This window comes from Bufo bufo, chromosome 4 (genome assembly GCF_905171765.1).
Source record: "Bufo bufo chromosome 4, aBufBuf1.1, whole genome shotgun sequence".
Classification (NCBI taxonomy): Eukaryota; Metazoa; Chordata; class Amphibia; order Anura; family Bufonidae; genus Bufo; species Bufo bufo.
In genome coordinates, this window is record NC_053392.1 from 256,806,560 (window position 1) to 256,827,823 (window position 21,264).

Below are 21,264 nucleotides of genomic sequence, written 5' to 3' on the forward strand. Positions count from 1 at the left end.
TGTCGTCCACAGACCCCCCCCCCCCCTTCAGTGTCGTCCACAGACCCCCCCCCTTCAGTGTCGTCCACAGACCCCCCCCCTTCAGTGTCGTCCACAGACCCCCCCCCCCCTTCAGTGTCGTCCACAGACCCCCCCCCCTTCAGTGTCGTCCACAGACCCCCCCCCCCTTCAGTGTCGTCCACAGACCCCCCCCCCCTTCAGTGTCGTCCACAGACCCCCCCCCCTTCAGTGTCGTCCACAGATATCCCCCCCACCCAGAGCCGCCTCCTAGCTAATTTATTCACTGCCGTTGCCTCTGTGAAATTGAAGAGAAGCGCCGTAATCTCGCACAGGCAGAGGCCAGGAAGACTGTGCATGCGCACGTCGATGCCTCTGCCAGTGCGCCTGTGCGAGATTACGACGCTTCTCTACAATTTCACAGAGGCAAGTGCAGTGAATAAATTAGCTAGGAGGCGGGGCTGGGCAGGGAGATTGCAGGCACAGGCAGCATTGCTTTGCTGCCTGTGCCGTTCGCAGCGCACCCTGCGCTGATAAAGTCCGGTCACTGCGCGGGCCGCATGACACGGCTTCGCGGGCCGCAGGTTGGGCATCACTGCTTTACACCATATTCCATTGTAAATTATAGTAAATCTGGTGGTCCTTAGAGGCCAAGCCCCTCCCGCTATGCCCTACCCCCCTCTTTTCAGCGCTTTTGAAAAAGAAGCACAAAAAGTCGCAAATATTGGGTGTGCCGTAATACTCAACTTTTTAACGCCACAAAATTGGCAAAAAGGCTTTTGCAAATCTGCCCTATTTACCTGGTTAGAAATGGTGAATACATATATTTTATCTTTTCTCCCACAGGAGAGGAGAACCAGCTGGGTTGGTTCTGCCTAGAAGATGAGGGAAACCCTATCAAAAAGGAAAAGCAGCCCTTGCTCGTCAAGCACCTTCCCGTGATCATGTCTAAGCAGCAGGAATTTAAAGTGAGTGGCTTTTAGATGCAGCCGTTCTACGGGGTCCTTGGTATCTACAGAGCTGCTAAGATCTTTTTTCAGAATATATTTTGAAATTCAGTAACTCTCCTTCTTGACTTGGCATTGGGAGAACATAGACTGCAGGTCCATCTGGTCTTGTCAGTAAATACGCTGCATACAGACAGTCGGGTGCCATATTTATAACACCAGGCTTGGCCTTATTAATAGCTGTAGCTTACCTTCCACATGATTGATGTTACCTACTGTATAGGATTTAAGTGTATTTATAGAGCCAGGTATGGACGTAATGTTCTCTGACCCAATTAGCATTTCCCTGATTTATTTTCAGATTGAATGTGCCGTCTATAATCCTGAACCTTATCTCAGTAGTGAAAACGATCCTGATACTCTTTCAGTGCATCATGGATTTCTGTGGGTAAGTGACACCTTTTAAAGGGTCCGATTTGTAACTGGGGCTTTGTACCCTGCAAAAATTAACCCTTCTGCTGCAAGGACAGTTTTTACACATTTCTTGCCAAAAAATCTGATGGATTAAAAATAGGTAGTGATAATACCACATTACACTCCTGGGTGCCTTTGAACAGTGGTGCATAAAAATGGCTAAAAGTCTGACCCAAGCAGAGCCTTGAACGCACAACACCTCCTAAAAATGAAAGTTCAAGATGTGCAGACTTCATGCATACCCCTTATTCGTCCAAAACTGTAGAGATCAAAAATCTGCTGTAAGAAGTAAAAAAAAATAATGTTCTTAAAAACAACTACAGCAGGAAAATGAACCAATTCCAGCAGCATCCCAGGGTCACTGGAGGCTGATATCTCCGATTCATCTCTGGACAGGATTAGAGATGATATTATCAGGCATCAACACAAAATGTCTATTGTTTAAATCAAGTTTTTATGTTAAATAGGCAGAGTTCACATCACCGTTTATCTTTTCGTTCTTCTGATCCGTCAGAAGAAGAGAGAAAAAAAAAAACTGGGTCCTGTAAAAAAAACCAGGGTCCTGTAAAAAACCAGGGTCCTGTAAAAAAAACAGGGTCCTGTAAAAAACCAGGGTCCTGTAAAAAAAAACTGATCCTGTTGCACCAGTTAGGGTCCATTCACACATCCGTAAGTATTTTGCAGTCTGTAAATTGCAGAGTCACAGAACAAGGATACCGGCCGTGTGCGTTCCGCATTTTGCGTCCCACCCATGGCTGGCCCTATGATAGAAATGCCTGTTCTTGCGGACAAGAATAGGACATGCTCTATCTTTTTTGTGGGGCCACGGAACTACAGGTGCGGACAGCACGCGGAATGCTGTCCGCATCTTTTGTGGCCCCTTTGAAATAAATAAGTCTGTACCTGTTCCCCCAAATTGCGGAAGGAATGCGGAGCCAGAACTACGGACGTGTGAATAGACCCTTATGCATAGGATCCGTTTTTTTTACAGGCTCCTGTAAAAAACAAAAAAGGATCCTGTTGCATCAGTTGTCATCCATTTGAGCCTGTAAAAAAGTACTACATGCAGGACTTTTTTTCTCCGTCTGCAAAAAACTGATCTCAGACAGAAATGGCTCAAACGAATGACAAGTGATGCAACAGGATCCGAGGTCTGGAGAGAAAGGTTACTTTTACACTCTCGTTTTGTCCATGACGGATCCGTTCAGATAATACAACCGTCTGCATCCGCTCAGAACGGATCTGTTTGTATTATCTTTAACATAGCCAAGACGGATCCGTCTTGAACACCATTGAAAGTCTATGGAGGACGGATCCGTTTTCTACTGTGCCAGATTGTGTCAGTGAACACGGATCCGTCCCCATTGACTTACATTGTGTGTCAGAACGGATCCGTTTGGCTCAGTTTCATCAGACAGACACCATAACGCTGCAAGCAGCGTTTTGGTGTCCGCCTCCAAAGCGGAATGGAGACTGATCGGAGGCAAACTGATGCATTCTGAGCGGATCCTTTTCCATTCAGAATGTATTGGGGCCAAACTGATCCGTTTTGGACCGCTTATGAGAGCCCTGAACGGATCTCACAAACGGAAACCAAAACGCCAGTGTGAAAGTAGCCTAAAACTGCATTCTCTTACGTCCTAACCAGTGGCACAAATGGGGTATTCTGCCCCTGTGGACTGGTTAGGACAGGTGGAAGTTTAATGAACAAATAAAAAAACACCGGCATGCACACGCCCTCCCTGCCCCCAATAAAGAGGGGTGTGACCCTCCAAAGAATGTGTTTTTTTCTGTCCTGCGGACAGGACGGGACGGGTGGTGCACTCCTCCATCCCTGCGGTGGAGAGAGTGTTGGTTTCCCCCCTTTTTATTCTATTTTGAATTTCTTAAGGTTTTACTTGTTCCCTTGGGAACTGCTCCGCTCCTCCGTTGTTGCGGAGGGGCTCCTCCGGTTATGCCGCTGTTTGCCTCCCTTGCAGAGAGCCCTGCTACTGTGGGGCTTACCTTTTCTTCCGTGCTGGAGCGGCGGTGGCTGCGTCCCACATGTCTTGCTGGGCGCCGCCATCCTGCGGAAGTGACGTCAGGTGACGTCACTTCCGGGTTTTCGCTCCGGCCGTTCGGATCGTTGGCCGGAGGTGTATTTTCGTATTATAAGGCCGTGGGGGGCCTTTAGATGTTTTCAGGGCCCTCTTTGGGTCCTCAATATAAAGTTTTTTCTTTTTAGTTTGTTCTTTTAGTTTAAAGATACAAACTCAGAGGTTTTCCCCGCCCCCTTGTGGGCGGGGCTTTCTCTTTTGGCGCCAACAACCCTATTTAAACTGTATGAAGCTCCAGGTTCAGTCTCCTGGAGCGCAGCTTGCTGTTAACCTTGAGTGTGGTTTGGTGCTAGAGTGTTGTTACCTCTGTGCTGAAAATCTTCTTTGTGCTGATTATATTGAGCTTGCTAGGATCTTCTGGGTAAAGATCCTAAAGCTTGCCATTAAGCCTTGTCTTCTTAAATTTTGCTAAATTCATGTCTCTTCTTAATTTTCAGCCATGTCGTCTACCGGTGACGGTGAGCGAGAGCCCAGCAGGAAGTCCGCGGGCAAAAGGCGCCACCTGCAGTGCCATGACTGTCAGATTGTCCTGGAGGACTCTTACGACTTCTCCCGGTGCCCATCCTGCAGGGCCAAGACCCTCCCCCCGCTGGAGCCATCTGTCCACGACGTGGTAGATTGGGTGAAGGGGTACATGGAGTCCAACATGTCCCAGGTCAACGCCTCCATACAGGAATTGAAGAGTGCCCTGGTCTCCAAGCGTCATCGTCCCTCCTCCCCCCATCGTGCTATGGAGGTCTCGGGGGCTCAGGAGGCGAGAGAGGGTTCAGCCTCTTCCTCCTTGGATGAGGAGGATGGTTTCGCATATTTTTTCCCGCTGGAGAAGGCCCAGCGACTACTAAAATCCGTCCGGTCGGGGGACCAGGACGTTGATCCGGGGGAAGCCTCATCCTCTGCCTCTAGGGGGCCTAGGGCCTTTAAAGCGGATGATTCTCTCCTATCTCTGATGAAAACAGAGTGGAGAAAGCCAGAGAAAGGTCCAGTGTTGACCAAAAGGTTCAAGGCGGTGTTCCCGGTTAAAGAGGATCAGGTATCATCCTGGGGGCCTGTCCCTAAAGTGGACATGGCCATAGCAAAATTATCCAGAAGGACCCTGATCCCTTCAGACGACGGGTCAAGTTTGCTGGACCCGATGGACCGGAAGGCGGACTGCGCCCTTAGGCGCACTTACTCCTCGGCCTCCGCTTCCGCCTCAGTCGCAATTTCCTCGTCCGAAGTGGCGAATTTTCTAAGATCTAGATTTTCGCAAATCCAGTCTGACCTGGACCAAGGGGTTTCTAGGGACGACATTCTGGCCTCATGTAAGACGGCCAGCCTAGCCATTGACTTCTTGTGTGACGCAGCTACACAACAACTGAAGTTGGCATCCAAGACCATGGCCCTTTCAACCGTGGGCAGGCGTCCGCTGTGGTTGAAACCTTGGAAGGCCGATACGGCCTCAAAACATAACCTCTGTGCCATGGCATATGAACCCGGCAAACTGTTTGGTGCAGAGCTTGACCACATAATGGAGGGGCTGTCGGACAAGAAGGGCAAGTCCCTTCCCCAGCAGTCCTTTCGTGGTCGGGGCAGGGGGTATAGTTCCAGAGCGGAACCGCAACCCAGACCCCAGAGGAATTGGGGTTCCCGTAGAGGAGGAAGATCCTCTCGGGGTTCTAGACCCCCCAAGAAGTCCTCGGCGCTCTGATTGCGGGCCTCCTCGAGGCTCTTGGTATTTAGCCGGTCTGACTGGAGATCTCGGGCTCCCTTCTCCCCACATTCCCGTAGGCGGCCGCCTACATCACTTTCTACCTTGTTGGCAGGATCATATCCAGGACAGTTGGGTCCTGCGTGTAATTTCGCATGGCTACCTTGTAGACTTGAGCAGTTTGCCTCTGGACAAGTTTGTTCAGACAAGGCTTCTTCCCAGCAACAAACAGAAGATTCTAGAAACCTACGTGCTAGAATACTTCCAGAAGGGGGCCTTAGAAGAGGTTCCTCTCCAAGAGAGGGGAACAGGTATCTACTCCCCAGTTTTCCTGGTACCCAAGAATACCGGAGGTTGGAGGATGATTATAGATCTGAGGTTCTTCAACCGTTTCATAAAACAAAAGAAGTTCCGTATGGAAACTATCCAGTCAGTGACCAATCTTCTTATGCCGGGAGACTTCTTGGCAACCTTAGACCTCAAGGATGCTTATCTCCATATTCCCATCCATCCTGGGTCCAGAAGATTCTTAAGGATCGCGGTAAACATCGGGGGGGTCCTAAAACATTATCAGTTTGTGGCCCTCCCATTTGGGATTTCTTCAGCCCCACACACTTTCACCAAAGTAGTGGTCTCTGTGGTGGCCGCTCTAAGGCTTCAGGGCCTGAGCATAGTTCCATACCTGGACGACTGGCTTCTTCAGAGCTCCTTCCCAAGCGATCCTGTCCCAACACATCCAACAGGCTGTTACATTCCTACATCAGTTAGGATGGATAATCAATTGGGACAAATCCCAACTTCAACCAGCCACCTCGGTAAGGTTCCTGGGGTTCATGGTGGATTCAATCAGGATGACAATTCATCTCACTCCCGAAAGAAGGCAATCCGTGCAACAAACAGCCCGTTCTCTCTCTGTACCAAAACAGGTAACGATTCGAACGTGGATGAGGATGTTGGGACTAATGTCTTCAACCGCAGAGGCGGTACCTTGGGCATTATGGCACTTACGTCCGCTCCAGTCGGAAGTATTAGCCAAGTGGAATCACAGTCCGGTGGGACTCAATTCCGTGCTCTCCCTGCCTTACAAAGTCCGATCCTCTCTGAGGTGGTGGTCCCACCTCATGAACGGCAAGTCCCTGATCCAACCCTCTTGGATCATACTTACTTCAGACGCATCCCTAGTAGGCTGGGGTGCGCATCTTCAGGACAAGACAGTCCAGGGAACTTGGACACCTCAGGAGAGGTTATTGTCATCGAATCTCCTGGAGATCAGAGCAATCAGACTAGCTCTTCTTCATTTTGCTCCCATCATTCGAGGGAAGGCAGTAAAGGTACAGTCAGACAGCATGACCGCTGTACTGTATATCAACAAGCAGGGAGGCACGAGGTCACAAAGTCTCCTGAGAGAGATAGGTGTGATTTTGGATTGGGCAGAACTGAACCTCACCCACTTATCAGCCGTTCACATTCGCGGAGTTCACAATGTGATTGCGGATCGTCTGAGCCGAGGTCTTCCAACCGGAGAATGGTCACTCCATCCAGAGGTCTTCAAGGAGATAACGCTCAGGTGGGGCATGCCAGAGATCGATCTCATGGCAACGAGGTTCAACACCAAGGTGGAGAAGTATTGCTCCCTTTACAGGGAGGACAACCCGGTGGCAATAGATGCACTGTCAATCCCATGGAGGTTCAGGCTGGCCTACATCTTCCCTCCAATTTCCTTGATACCAAGGGTCTTGATGAAGATCAGGCAGGACCAAGCGTCAGTTATCGCCATTATCCCATACTGGCCGAAAAGAGCTTGGTTTACCCAACTCTTACAGATGAGTCGGGGTCAATTTCTGAGGCTTCCCCCAGAGAGAGTACTGGTGTCGGGGGGCACCCAGGTCTCCTCAAATCTTCAAATGTTCAACCTGACGGCCTGGAGGTTGATCAGTCCCTTCCAGGGATAGAAGGGCTATCGGGGTCTGTCTTGAGAACCCTGGAGCACTCCAGATCAGAAGCTACCAATAAGGCCTACTCCAGAATCTGGAAGATCTTTTCATCCTGGTGTACAAGACATCAGCAAAGATCCGCTGAAGCTTCCATCCCGATGATCCTCCAATTTCTTCAGGACGGTCTGGACAGGGGGCTATCACCAGCTACCCTTAAAGTGCAGATTTCAGCTATCTCTGCTTGTCTAAACAGAGCTATTTCTCAAGACCCCCTTATCAAGAGATTCCTGAAGGGAGCCTCAAGATTAAAGCCTACAGTAATCAGACCTATCCCGGCCTGGGATTTGTCGGTCGTGCTCAGGGGGTTATCATCTCCCCCCTTTGAGCCCCTAGAGGAGGCGGGATTCAGGTTCCTGACCTGGAAGATCACCTTCTTGTTAGCTGTTACCTCTGCAAAGCGAGTTGGGGAACTCCAGGCTTTTTCTGCCTTTGAGCCATATACAAAGTTCCTACAGGATCGGGTACTTCTAAAATTTCTACCTACCTTCATCCCAAAGGTTCCTTCCTTTGACAATATCAATCAGGTGATCTCCCTACCAACTTTGGCTCCACCCCCCTCCTCTGAGGAAAGAGGGCTCCATACCCTCGATATTGCGAGATGTCTTAGGATTTACCTGGAACGCTCCAAGGTATTTAGGAAGGATGAAAACCTCCTTATCCTTTTTTCCGGTACCCATAAGGGGAGGAAAGCCTCTAAGCCCTCCATCAGTCGTTGGATTAAAGAGGCAATTCGGGAGTCTTATATGTCTCAGGGCTCGGAGCCCCCTGAATTTGTAAGGGCCCACTCTACTCGAGCAGTGGCCACTTCTTTTGCAGAGAGAAGCTCGATCCCATTGGATGTGATCTGTAAGTCAGCTTCTTGGAGTTCTCACTCCACTTTTATCTCACACTATAGAGTGGATACCAGAATACATAGTTATTCCTCATTTGGCCGGACAGTGTTATCTTCCGCCAGGCATGAGGACCCTCCCATGGGGGTTTCTACTTGCTAAATCCCCATTTGTGCCACTGGTTAGGACGTAAGGGAATCGTTAATTTCTAACGATAATTTGTTTTCCCTTAGTCCTAACAGTGGCACACAAATTCCCCCCCCCCCCCCTATGTTATTATGATTATGTTTGTCTACTTGTAATTACACATTCTTTGGAGGGTCACACCCCTCTTTATTGGGGGCAGGGAGGGCGTGTGCATGCCGGTGTTTTTTTATTTGTTCATTAAACTTCCACCTGTCCTAACCAGTCCACAGGGGCAGAATACCCCATTTGTGCCACTGTTAGGACTAAGGGAAAACAAATTATCGTTAGAAATTAACGAATATCACCAGTTGTGATTGTGTGTTATCCATAGAGAGGTGATATCTTTCATTGTGATTCTGTCTGTGATGATAATGCAATGGTTACTCAAAAGTTACCTGTACAGAACAGGAAGTCTCAACATAGTATTATACCCAGTGCGACAACTTAATGATTTTTTATTTTTATATAGTTACAAAAACTAAAAAAAAAATCTGTTTAACGTAAAAACATGATGTAAACAATAGGTCATTTTCTGCTGACACATTCCCTTTAAGTCACAAGCAGCTTCCTCTCTGAACCTCGACTCTGAACTGAATCTATCAGCTGTATCCTTTAGATTTCAGTTGTGCCAGTCTTGTAAAGTCCTGATGTATCATATATGTCCTTGCCACTGACAGGATTAAAGGAATTGTCTGCGCTGCTGTTCTGCTTGCAGATGTCAGATGTTTTCTTGTCACAGAGACCTTGGATGCAATCTCCATATGTATACACTACTACTACCGTGTTAGCTAGTCAGGATTGGGGATTTGGATCGACACCGTGCCCACAGACATTAAGACCATCACATCAGAGCTTTATTCATCAATAATGTGTGAGATATAGTGGTCTAGCATGAGGGAGACAAACGGTGTTCCCTTTAAGCCTTTGTAGCTAGTCCACAGGACATTTGGGCACCAGGGCACTGTTAAAATGGGTAATACAATATTAACATACCGCTATATTAGCTGTGAAGCAGCCTAATATACAGAGCCACATAACATCCAGACAGACAATATTAAACAGAGTCCATGTACCTTCAATAGATCTGGTGGTCTGCAATGAAGAGATTAATGAGCGCATCCCTGGTGATCTGGGGCAGTAAAGGTCTTAATCTCAATATACATTGTGGCCAGTATCACTGGTGGTCTAGGGCAGTGAAAGGGTTACTGTAAATATTGTTATTAGTCTAGACGAGTGAAGGGGGTTAATGTCCACATGCGTCGTAATCTAGAGGGTTTATTTTATTATCCATGGTAGCCTAGGGTGCTGATTGAGTTATTGTGACCACCCCTAGTTGTCTAGAACAGTAAAGGAGTTAATGTGGTTTAGGGCAATGACGGGGGTTACTGCAGGGATGGAGGGTAGTGAAAGGGTTGATGCTTCAGCATGGTCCCAGCTTGTATAGGAGATAGAGAGGACCACACAGCTGTAACTCTATGACTGTAAAGCTTTCTCTATGATTGGGTAGAACAATTCCTTATTGTTATTGCCGAATTGTTAAAGGGGTTCTCCGGGCTTTTAATATTGATGACTTATCCTTAGGTCATCAATATCAGATCGGTTGGTGTCCGACACCCAGCAACCCCGTCGATGAGCTGTATGAGGAGACAGCGTGCGCATGTGCTGTCTCCCGTCTCTCTTCCTGCTCACCGCTGCGGTCTATGGCAAAGAATAGACAGCAGCAGCGGACAGGAAGGGAGAAGAGACTGCACGTGCACGCTTTGTCCTCATTACAGCTGATCGGCGGGGGTACCGGGTGTCGAACCCCACCCATCTGATTTCAATGACCTATCCTGAGGATAGGTCGTCAATAGTAAAAGCGCTGACAACCCCTTTAAAGGCATTTTATATGGACCTATGATAGGACAATCACTGCCCAGTGATCAACCTCGCAAATACTTTGATTATTGATTGCATCTTTTATGTGGGCAAAAAAAAATCAAACAGGAGATGTGCTACTGAAAATATGTGAACTCTATGGGGATGATCATAGGTACAATCTGATGATTGCTGCATTTAATTGTACGTACCACTGAGCAGGGATCCATATGCTATGTCGTCACTGTGCCCATGTCAAAGGGGAGAGCTCAGGGAGTCTGTGCGGGAACAGCTTTTCCCTGAGCTTCTACCGCACTGCTTGGAGGTGACACTGGAGAGAACCAAACTTGAAAGCATCACATTTAGAAGGATCAGTAGGTGCCGCTTTCATTCTGTGTTAGTCCACTGGGACGCTCTATGTACAGACACGTAACTGCGAATGACTGATTTATCGCCCTCCCATGCTGTGGACATCACGCCTGGCTTTTTGTTTGTTGCCTCTTAGATTGGCAGCTGCACTAATCAGATGGGGCAGATCGCCGTTGTTTCACTTCACAACCGTAGCCCAAAGGTGATAGAATGTTTCAACGTAGAGTCCCGCATACTGTGCATGGCGTACGTCCCCGAGGAGGAAAGACACAAACTATCAAGTGATGTCCCAGATACCGAGTGTGATTCTACCCGAGCACCAGATGTGCCCACAGTCTGCCTGGGCATGGAGGAAGGAAGGTAAGTGTTATCCATGGGCATGTGTCTTGTGGTGGTCAGAGGGGATATGACACATTACATTAGGAGCCACAAGCTGATCTTTCGGTTTTATAGATATTCCTGCCAAAAGTAATACCATCTTGAAGGCCTTACGATACAGATTTAAGGCTAATTAAAGAAATGGTAAGAACTTGACGTCAGCGGATTTTAACGCCTCTGGTTGCCTAGATACCAGTATTTATACCATGTACATGCATATTAATACTCCAGATGTCTGATATCACAACTCTCTAGTATTAGTAGCTACAAAAAACGATCCCATAAAGCAGTATATAATAGCGATAACATGCTAATTAAAGGGGTTGTCCCATGACAAATAAGTATCCTCCACCCACATGATAAGGTGGTAAGTGTCTGATTGTGGGGGTCTAACCACTGGGGAATCCGCTGTTCATGAGAACGGGGGCTAGGTGTTCCCTCATTCGGACCAGCAGTCAAGCATGCACAACGCTGCCCCTGTTAACTCTATGGGACTACAGCCAATTACTCTGCTATCTCTAGTATTTCTACAGAGATAAAAAGGAAACGCGTAATTCTCCCGATTAGTGTGGGCCCCAGCAGTCTGATCCCCGCCAATCAGACACTTATGCCCTATCCTTTGTCATGGGACAGCCCCTTTAAGTACATATATCCAGAATATACTGTATATGTATGTTTGATTTCGTTTTGTCTTCCTGCTGATGCCACTATAGTGCAATTACACCCATCATCACCTTATTATGTTTGGTGTGTCATAATAGAAGTGGGATCTCGGGCACATATTGTCGTTGAAAGATTCTGCCTAGCAGATAAGAAGGCTCGGGGATAGGTCTTACAACCTTTCATTTTTATGTATGTCATATTTTACGTTTGTTGTAGGGCTGCAGCTATCGACTATTTTTGTAAGCGAGTATTCTATTGATTAATCGAGTACTCTTATAACAAAAAACGAATTAAAGAATGTTTTTCTTTATAAAAACTCATCAGCCCCACTCCCCCAGTGCCACCATCTTCCCCTCCTAGCCATGTCCCCACGCCAGTGAAATACAATACTTACCTCTCCTGTAGGGACGCCACTCCACAGCTCATCCATTTTCTTCTCCCCGCGCGTCACACTGCGTCAGGTCATAGTGCACGTTTACGTCAGGAGGAAAGTGCAGCACGGTACGGGTAATAGCAGTGCTTCACTCGTGCTCCATGGTCACATGACTCAAACGAATCCTCGATGCAAAACATTTTTTTTTTTTTTTGTGTCGAATTACTCAATTCCATAGTTCGTTATTCCACATCAGAAGTCCAGTAACTGCTCAAAGGGGTTGTCCCAGGAAAAATAATCTCCAGTTTTCAAACCAGCACCTGGATCTGAATTCTTTTGTGTTTTGCATGTAATTAAACATTTTGCATAGCCACTGAGGTAGTCAATAAAATGTATCTGTAGCGCCACATGCTGTTTTTTTTTATTTCTTTGACCAGCTCACTGAGATGGCCGCACATGCTCAGTTTCATCCTTCAACTGCCTCCTGAGCTGTGATAGGGAGAGCTGAGACACGCCCCCTTAGCTGCAGCAGAAGAGACACTCCCCCTTGAGCTGTCAGCTTGATATAAGTCAGCAGAGCAATGAATGGGGAGATCTCTGGATATACAGGTGAAACTCAAAAAATTAGAATATCATGCAAAAGTCCATTTTTTTCAGTAATGCAAATGAAAAGGAATTGCATTAATGCATCTTAAAATTCGAATATTGTGAAAAGGTTCAATATTCTAGGCTCAAAGTGTCACACTCTAGTCAGCTAATTAATCCATACCCCCTGAGCAAAGGGGATCTGAGATTGTCACTTTGGGGTTTCATAAGCTGTAAGCCGTAATCATCCAAATTATAACAAATAAAGGCTTGACATATCTCGCTTTGCATGTAATGAGTCTATCTCATATATTAGCTTCACCTTTTAAGTTGCATTACTGAAATAAATGGACTTTGCACGATATTCGAATTTTTCAAGTTTCACCTGTATGTGAGGTACAGGGCTGGTTCTAGCTTTGTTATAAAGAGACTGGCATGTACTTTATGCTGTCTGATTTTTATTTTTTACATTTGCCATGGGATATCCCCTTTAAATACATTGTATTGCTTATTGTACAGTATAATGAACTTGAGTTGTTGAGGACTTGTCACCTCTCGTGACGTGTCTCTGGGTTTATCTGTGGATAGGTCATCATTATCTGAATGGTGGGGGTCAAACACCCGGGCCCCTTGCCATTCAGCTGTTTGAGAAGGCATTAGCGCTCACCGTAACGTCACGCCCTTCTCGCAGCTTTGTCTAGGCAGTGCGACGTCGCGTTTATCGGTCACATGGCCTAGGCGCAGCTCATCCCCATTGAAGTGCTGAGATACCAAGCACAGCCGATGTACAGAAAGCTGCAGCACTACTGTGAGTGCCGTTGCCTTCTCAAATAACTGACCAGCGGGGGTCCCGGATGTTGGAACCCACCGATCAGATACTGATCACCAGTTCAAATGCCTTGGAAAATCCCTTTAACATGACAACTGGGCATTCCCATTGTCAAAAAGGGCGTGTCTCTATACAGACTGGCAATGGCAGCACTGATTGGCTAGTACCCCACAATGTATGTGCACACCCCCAACACCCAGATGTTATTTATTCACACATTTATGAAGAATAATAGAGGTACGGTATGAAACGGCGTTCTAAGGTAGAGTTATGAAATCCAGCAGGCTGTTCTGACAGAGAAAAGCCTGCCAGGGTTCACCATATGCAGCATTGCTGGACAGGCCCAGACATGGACTGTTATAGGATCCGATGGTTATCCGGCCAGTTTCCAACATAAATGGCTGCTTTTAGCTGGACAAATACCGCAGCACGCAGTGGTTTTTGTCAGGCTGACGGCCGGCATTTATGACCGTACAGGCATAGGAGAGACAGGAGAGCTGACAGGTCTTTGCCATGCACATACACAGCTACTGGTCAAACACTTGTATCTGATCAGAAAGGTTCTGCAGAGATAACAACTTCCATCTCTCTTTTCTCCAGTATATGCGTTTATAAAAGTAGCCAAGGTTCAAAAAAGGTTCGACTGCAGCACTTCTTCACTCCAGAAAAAGCCACCGTCATGAGTCTTGCTAGCATCCCACGAAACTTGTATGCAGGACTGGTGAATGGCAGTCTTGCGGTCTACTCAAAGATGGAAGGTAAATTTCAACTATAAGTACAGTACTTGTCGATGGACTATTTCTGTAAATTTACTAAACGGTATATGCATTATGCTGTAAGATACAGAGTACAGCATTCACCTCTTGACACTTAGGACTTTTTATTAGAATTTTTTTATTATTTTTAAATTTTTTTACCTTTTTTTTTTTTTTTTTTAATTTAGGTTTAATTTGGCGGAAAACCGCTAATTATTATTAAAAAGTAATTTTTTAAAATATAGCCTTTTATTTTTTAAATATTAAAAATGACACAAATTAATTATTGCAATGGTTTCCCTGTTTTGTGACGATCGTTTTCATATATAACCATGTATAGGTTTGAGCGAACGGGGCGACTATGGTGACTGTCAGCGACTGCATTTTTAATTTTTTATTATTATTATTTTGGCACATTAAAAGACCTCTGGAGGACACCAACTTATTTTTTATTTTTTACTTTTTTTTTCTCTCACTGTTAACACTGTAACTGGGGCATCCCCCTCTGGGAGCATGACACTCAGGCAGAGCTGACTGCTGGGACTAACAGAGGAAGCAGCTCTGCCACTTCCTGCTCTCTCCACCTTGTGCTCAGGTACCACTCTCCTCCCGTCACAAGAGAAGGCAGAAGCGGTAGTAAACCGCTCCTGTCCTCTCTTGTGTCTGTCAGCCGGGACCCGACCTGCTCCTGCTAGATTGCAGGAGTGGGATCTTTTAAAGGGGTTGTCCGAGTTATGAAAATAAATATATATATATATATATATATATATCACTGTAAATCTTATGGGCAGCAATATATAACTGAGCGAAGCAAGTTTTAGGTAAAAAATATATATTTCCTCATTTCCCTGGTTCTCTTCTGGCCCTTTGTTTACCTGCAATAACAACAATCTCTGCAAAGGGAGTGAATAAGTCTGCCCTGAGTGACATGTCTGCCTGCTGGGATACTCAGCAGCATGTTGTATGTGTAGGACTACAAGTCCCAGCTGTACAATGACACTGCTGATACACACAGGATCGTCCCCCTACCTGTTCTTGTGCAATGCTCTGCAGAACGCCTCTAGTCTGTCAGCTCCTGAGCCCAGCATTTGTCTCCTCACTGCCTGCAGCTACTCAGTAAAGCCTTCAGCCCTGAGTCTGTGCTCCTGAAGGGGTAATCTTTTCTGAATTATCCAGTGGGAGGGAGCCAAGGGGCAGACAGCAGCAGCTCAGCCGGGGCAGGGGGGCATGACCAGCACAGTGACGTCTCGTGTACAGACTCATATCTGCTCTCTCAGGCTTGTGCACCAAACATCAGAGCAGGGAGAGAGGCTGACATCACAGGTCATGTGACCCTCAGTGAAATCTGAGAAAGGAGCAACTACAAATGCAGTAAGTGCATGGTATAGCTGTTACATTTGATTAGTTAGAAACATACAAAGAACAAAAATATAACTCGGACAACTCCTTTAATCCCAGCAATGATCAGCACTGGGATCAAAGTGCTGCCTGCATGTGTATATACGTGCTATCTGCTCAGGACATGTGCAGATAGGACGTATACACCCAGTGGGCAGTCAGGAAGGGGGTTAATCTCAGTAAGCCAAAAGATTTGTACTGATAAAAAACAAAACTAAATCAAGGCTTCTGTCAATTAGTGCCATAATATATTGAACAGTCTAGCAGAACACTTACTCATACTGCTCCATTCAAGCTTCTGGAGGCCGTTTTGCAACTTGAGGGAACAGGGTCTTCTGTTCTATCAGTCGGTGAGGGTCCCAGCAGTCTTACATCTAGAAGTGGCGCTCGTTTGGTCCATTTGCGTCGAGCAGTCATCAGTACTGTATGTGACCGAATGATCATTAGTATAATTGTTCGGGCATAAACATTTATTGTTGGCAGCAGATCCCCATTTACACAAGGCAATGTAATGCCAACAACAAGCAAGCAATTGACTGTTTGCTGATCACTGGTTTACTCAGGTCAGTGATTGGGAATGAACATTTGAATGTATTTAGAATTTTATTAATTTCGAGAAAAGGGCCGGTTTTTAGAAGGTAAAAGGCATAAATTATTTTAAAAAAAAGTTTATAAATGTTTAGATAATCAGTCATTTGCTGTTCCTGCTACTTTTTTTTTTAATATACTGTACAGAAAATCCTCTCATCCATGTCACCTTGTTTTTTTTCTCCAGTTTTGAACAAAACAATGTAACTTGTGCAAAAAAAGTGAAAGCATGTCCATTTCTGTTTAACCAGTTAATTACCATTAACATCATAATTTGTTTTGCTAAACCATTGCATTGCTCGCCTACAACGAGTCTCCACAGGCTACATGCTAAGCAGGGCTGTGCTGTCTTCAGCTGGAGGGCTTGTTTTTATAAGCATTGACCTATTTTCCTATGATGAGGTTGTCTATTTAGCAGGCATATTGAGCAGATTGCTAGGGTATGCTACTTTTCATTGGAGGACACAGTGAAATCTGCTGCCGCTTTGCAGTCTAACAACGTCTATGAGGGCACAGGGCTCCAGACAAAAAATATATATAAAGGAGCCATTGGCTCCTTACCTGAAAAATTTTGGAGCCAAATGTAAATTTTTAGTCGCCAAATTTAAAATACATCTAATTACGGTATAATAAAAAAAAAAGTATTGCGATACTCAATACCACGTGAAAAAAATAAAACGCCCAAAATGCCGCGTGCATTCCACATTTTATGGAACGCCTGGACCATAATAGAACAGTCCGATCCTAATTTTTGTCAGGACAAGGTGACAAAAAATGGCAAATTGAACCTTTTTTTTTTTTTTCTGTTACGGCGTTCACCGCATAGGAGATATTTTTAAATATTTTAATAGTTCGCACTTTTTCGGCCGTGGCGATATGTCATTTTTTTTATAGTTTATATATTTTATATGTAAAATTGGGCAAGGGGGTGATTTAAGCTTAATATTTTGGTGTTTGTTTTTTTTTACTTTTTCTTTTTTTAACTTTTTATTTAGTACCTATTTACCCCCTTAGGGGCTAGAACCTGGGATCTTTCATCCATTGTCCTATTCACCCTGATAGATCTCTATCAGGGTGAATAGGACCTCACACTCTCCCTGCTGCTCTGTGCTTTCTGCACACAGCAGCAGGGAGCAGACTATGGCTGGGTTCACACGAGCGTGTCCGGATTAGTTCCGGATGCGTCCCGGTGTGTTGCGGCAAACCCGCGCGAGTAGGAATGCAATTGCAGTCAGTTTTGACTGCGATTGCGTTCCGATGTTCAGTTTTTATCGCGCGGGTGCAATGTGTTTTGCACGCGTGTGATAAAAAACCGACTGTGGTACCCAGACCCGAACTTCTTCACAGAAGTTCAGGTTTGGGTTCAGTGTTGTGTAGATGTTATTATTTTCCCTTATAACATGGTTATAAGGGAAAATAATAGCATTCTGAAAACAGAATGCTTAGTAGGTGATCAATTGAGGGTTAAAAAAAAATTGAAAAAAATTAACTCACCTTCTCCTCTTGTTCGCGTAGTTCTCCCGGTCTTTAGTTCTTTAAAAGATGAACTGATTGGAGCATGTGATCTGACGTCACCAAAGGTCCTTTAGCCCATAGTTCATCTTTTAAAGAACTAAAGACCGGGAGAACTACGCGAACAAGAGGAGAAGGTGAGTTAATTTTTTTTTAACCCTCAATTGATCACCTACTAAGCATTCTGTTTTCAGAATGCTATTATTTTCCCTTATAACCATGTTATAAGGGAAAATAATATAGTGAATAGACTGTCACCTAGCAACCATGCGTGAAAATCGCACCGCATCCGCACTTGCTTGCGGATGCTTGCGATTTTCACGCAACCCCATTCACTTCTATGGGGCCTGCGTTGCGTGAAAAACGCAGAATATAGAGCATGCTGCGATTTTCACGCAACGCACAAGTGATGCGTGAAAATCACCGCTCATCTGAACAGCCCCATAGAAATGAATGGGTCAGGATTCAGTGCGGGTGCAATACGTTCACCTACCGCATTGCACCCGCGCGGAATACTCGCCCGTGTGAACGCAGCCTATGGCAGCCAGGGCTTCAATAGCATCCTGGCTGCCATGGTAACCAATCGGAGCCCCAGGCTTACACTGCTGGGGCTCTGATCAGAACTACCACTGCCACCAATGATTATAATACTTGGGGGGGTTGGGGGGTGCGCACTGCCCCACCAATGATTCTGATTCATAATACTGGGGTTGGGGGGGTGCGGTGCAGCCTCTATGACTGCGCGCTGCGATCCGCCGCTATTAACCCCTCAGGTGCCGGGTATGGTATATGTCCGGCACCTGCAGCCTGCGTTTGTATTAAGCATAAACGATATTCATTGGTGGCGCAGTGGCCATAGCCCCTCCCCTCCTCCTCCCTATCAGCCCATTGGTGGCAGCAGCAGTACAGGGGGGAGGGACTGCCTCCTTCTCCCCTGTGGTGTTGAGAACATGGCCGCGCTGAGAGCAGCGCGTGTCATGTCAGTTTGTGAAAGCGGCGGGTCTAGGCGCAACACAAAGTCTTGTCGCCATTTAGCAATTCTAGGTCACATTTGCAAACATTCTGGTCGCCATCTGGAGCCCTGAGGCAGTCTCACAATTCCAGTGCAAAGAGAAATACTTTTGTAAGGCTACTTTCACACTAGTGTTTCTGCTGGATGCGGCAGGGTCCAGCAAAAACTCTTCAGTTTCTGATAATACAACCGTCTGCATCAGTTATGAACGGATCCGATTGTATTATCTTTAACATTGCCAAAACAGATCCGTTTTGAACTCCCTTGAAAGCCAATAGAGGACAGATCCGTTTTCTATTGTGGCAGAAATCTTTCCCTTTAAATTGCATTGGGGGTCATGACGGATCCATTTTTCCCAGGACTGAAAGCAAAATACAACATGTTGCGGTTTGCTCTCCGGTCTGGGAATGCAACTAAACGGAACAGAATGCGTTATGGAGCATTCCGTTCTGTTCAGTTCAGTTTTGTCCGCATTGACAATGAATGGGTACAAAACTGAAGCATTTTTTTTTGCCAGTATTGAGCCCCTATGACGGAACTCAATACCGGAAAACTTTAACGCTAGTATGAAAGTAGCTTAATGCATTGCTCACAGAAGCCATACTTATAATTTTACCTTCTGACTTGTCCTTAGATGCCCATTAGATTAGTAATGACAACTCCTATATGGCAGTAGTCGTATTTTTCCAATAATAGGCAAATATCATCAGTTTAAGGCAGTATAATATATCACAAGAAGGGAGCACCACAAAACATACTCAGAAAAGGAAGGGTACTGCCCATGTGCACAAACTCGTACACCCAGGCAAAAAAAACACATGAAAGCGAAAAAAATGGCGAACGCCCAAAAACTTAAAAATTTTTATCACATGATTTTATTAATATCTAATAACATGATCACAAAAACAATTTAAAACCATTAAAAACACCAATTCATGAGAGGTTTATTTAAATATGCATACAGCTCCCTCTTCCCACAACATAAGGTGCAATCCATGTATGAGACAAAGTGCAAACCCAATAAGGTGACAAGTGCTTATGAAGTGCTGGAATATAGGGTGTGGCGATACAAAAACATTCTATCCTTTGTAAACATAGGTTTTTACTGAGCAAAATATGTATTTGGTATCTCTGAATTCATACTGACCCAGAGAATAAAGTGATCATGTTATTTATGCCAAAAAATGAATGCTGCAAAATTTATAATGTGAAAACTCACTGGCAGTATTGCTATTCCCCCCCCCCTAGAAAGAGTTGTTAAAAGTTAATCCGTAAGTTATGTGTATCCCAAAATGGCACCATTTAAAAACTATAACTTATCCCATGAAAAAACAAGACCTCCTAAGGCAACATAGACGGAAAAATAAAAAAGTTATAGCTTTTGGATGGCGACGATAAAAAAAAATCACTTAAAAGCCATGAGGAATTGATAAGTAATGTATATAAGAAAGTTCCAGGACATTTCCTTCTACAATTCCTCAGTGTAAAGAGCTTTTCTTCCTACTGAATGAAACAGGAAATTTCATTGTTCTTCTTTTAAATTCTAACTTTAGCTTGTTAATTGTGCCTTTTGGATAGAGTGGGATTTCTTGGCTGTGAAATCTGTGAGTTTTAATCTATACCATTCTGCTGTTCATTGCAGAGACTCATGGCACCAGATTGTAACCACAGTCTATTCCAGCGGATAATGACAGTGCACTTTGCAGTCACTAGACGTCTAAATCTGATGGTTTAAATGTCTCCCTCCCTAGAATGGCAAGATTATAAACCCTTGTGTTGGGTTTTATGTGGCGAGAGCATGAGGCAATGCCAACGATGGCTTATTAATGCTTTCTAAAGCAAAAACTGAAGAAAGGCCTTTTTTCATTTTTCAATTTCTAGCAAATGCATGTTTTTTTTTACATTTTTGCCTAGGTATATATAAAAGCATGGCTTTAGCCTACATTGGTCTATATTTACAAGTTAGATCCTCATTGCATTCTGAAATTCATCTGTACAATAACTGTATACACCACAAAGGTAACGCAATTTCTGTACCAGCAGGGAGCTGCATAGAGGGGTGAGGTCAGGCCTACAAAACGTCAGCAGAATTGTGACTGGTATTAGGGATGAGAATGGACCATGATGAGAGTATTGCAGAGCCAGATTTCCCTCATACCATGCAATGGAAGCCTATTAACATTCGCTATGTATACAAGTAACCTGCAATGTTTTATTATTTAGATGGATCCTGGGACACCGAGTCTCCAAAGCTGATAAAATTGGGTGTTCTACCCGTTCGCAGTTTGTTAGTAATGGAGGGAACTATTTGGGCTGCTTCTGGAGGACAGATATTCATCATTGGCAAGGAGAGTTATAACATAGAGGTAATTATGATTAATTCAAGCAATGCGGCTACATATTGGAGATTTTTCTTAAACATGATGATTTCATATGGTTGGAACCAAGATAGCCAGTCATCCAAACAGATAGAAAACGTATCATTAGAGTCCATTCACACGTCCGTAGAATGGGTCCGGATCCGTTCCGCATTGTTGCGGAACGAATCCGGACCCATTCATTCTCTATGGGGCCGGAAGAGATGCAGACAGCGCACAGTGTGCTGTCTGCATCTGCATTTCCGGAGCGCGGCCCCCGAAAAAAAATAGAACAATTGCAGACAAGAATAGGTCGTTCTATGGAGTTGCCGGCCGGGTGTATTGCAGATCCGCAATACACTACTGACGTGTGAATG

The 21,264-nt window shown here is 45.2% G+C and overlaps 1 protein-coding gene across 4 annotated transcripts in view; it reads left to right on the forward strand.

The window, feature by feature from the left end:
* The window catches only part of ARHGEF10 (Rho guanine nucleotide exchange factor 10), a 197,701-nt gene that overhangs the window by 141,272 nt on the left and 35,165 nt on the right, over positions 1 to 21,264 (forward strand). For all 4 annotated transcript variants that reach the window (XM_040428536.1, XM_040428538.1, XM_040428539.1 and 1 more), the window contains 5 exons: positions 844 to 965; positions 1,306 to 1,392; positions 10,574 to 10,797; positions 13,866 to 14,023; positions 20,754 to 20,896. In XM_040428536.1, coding sequence (XP_040284470.1) covers positions 844 to 965; positions 1,306 to 1,392; positions 10,574 to 10,797; positions 13,866 to 14,023; positions 20,754 to 20,896 — 734 coding nt within the window. The remainder of the gene's footprint in view (positions 1 to 843; positions 966 to 1,305; positions 1,393 to 10,573; positions 10,798 to 13,865; positions 14,024 to 20,753; positions 20,897 to 21,264) is intronic.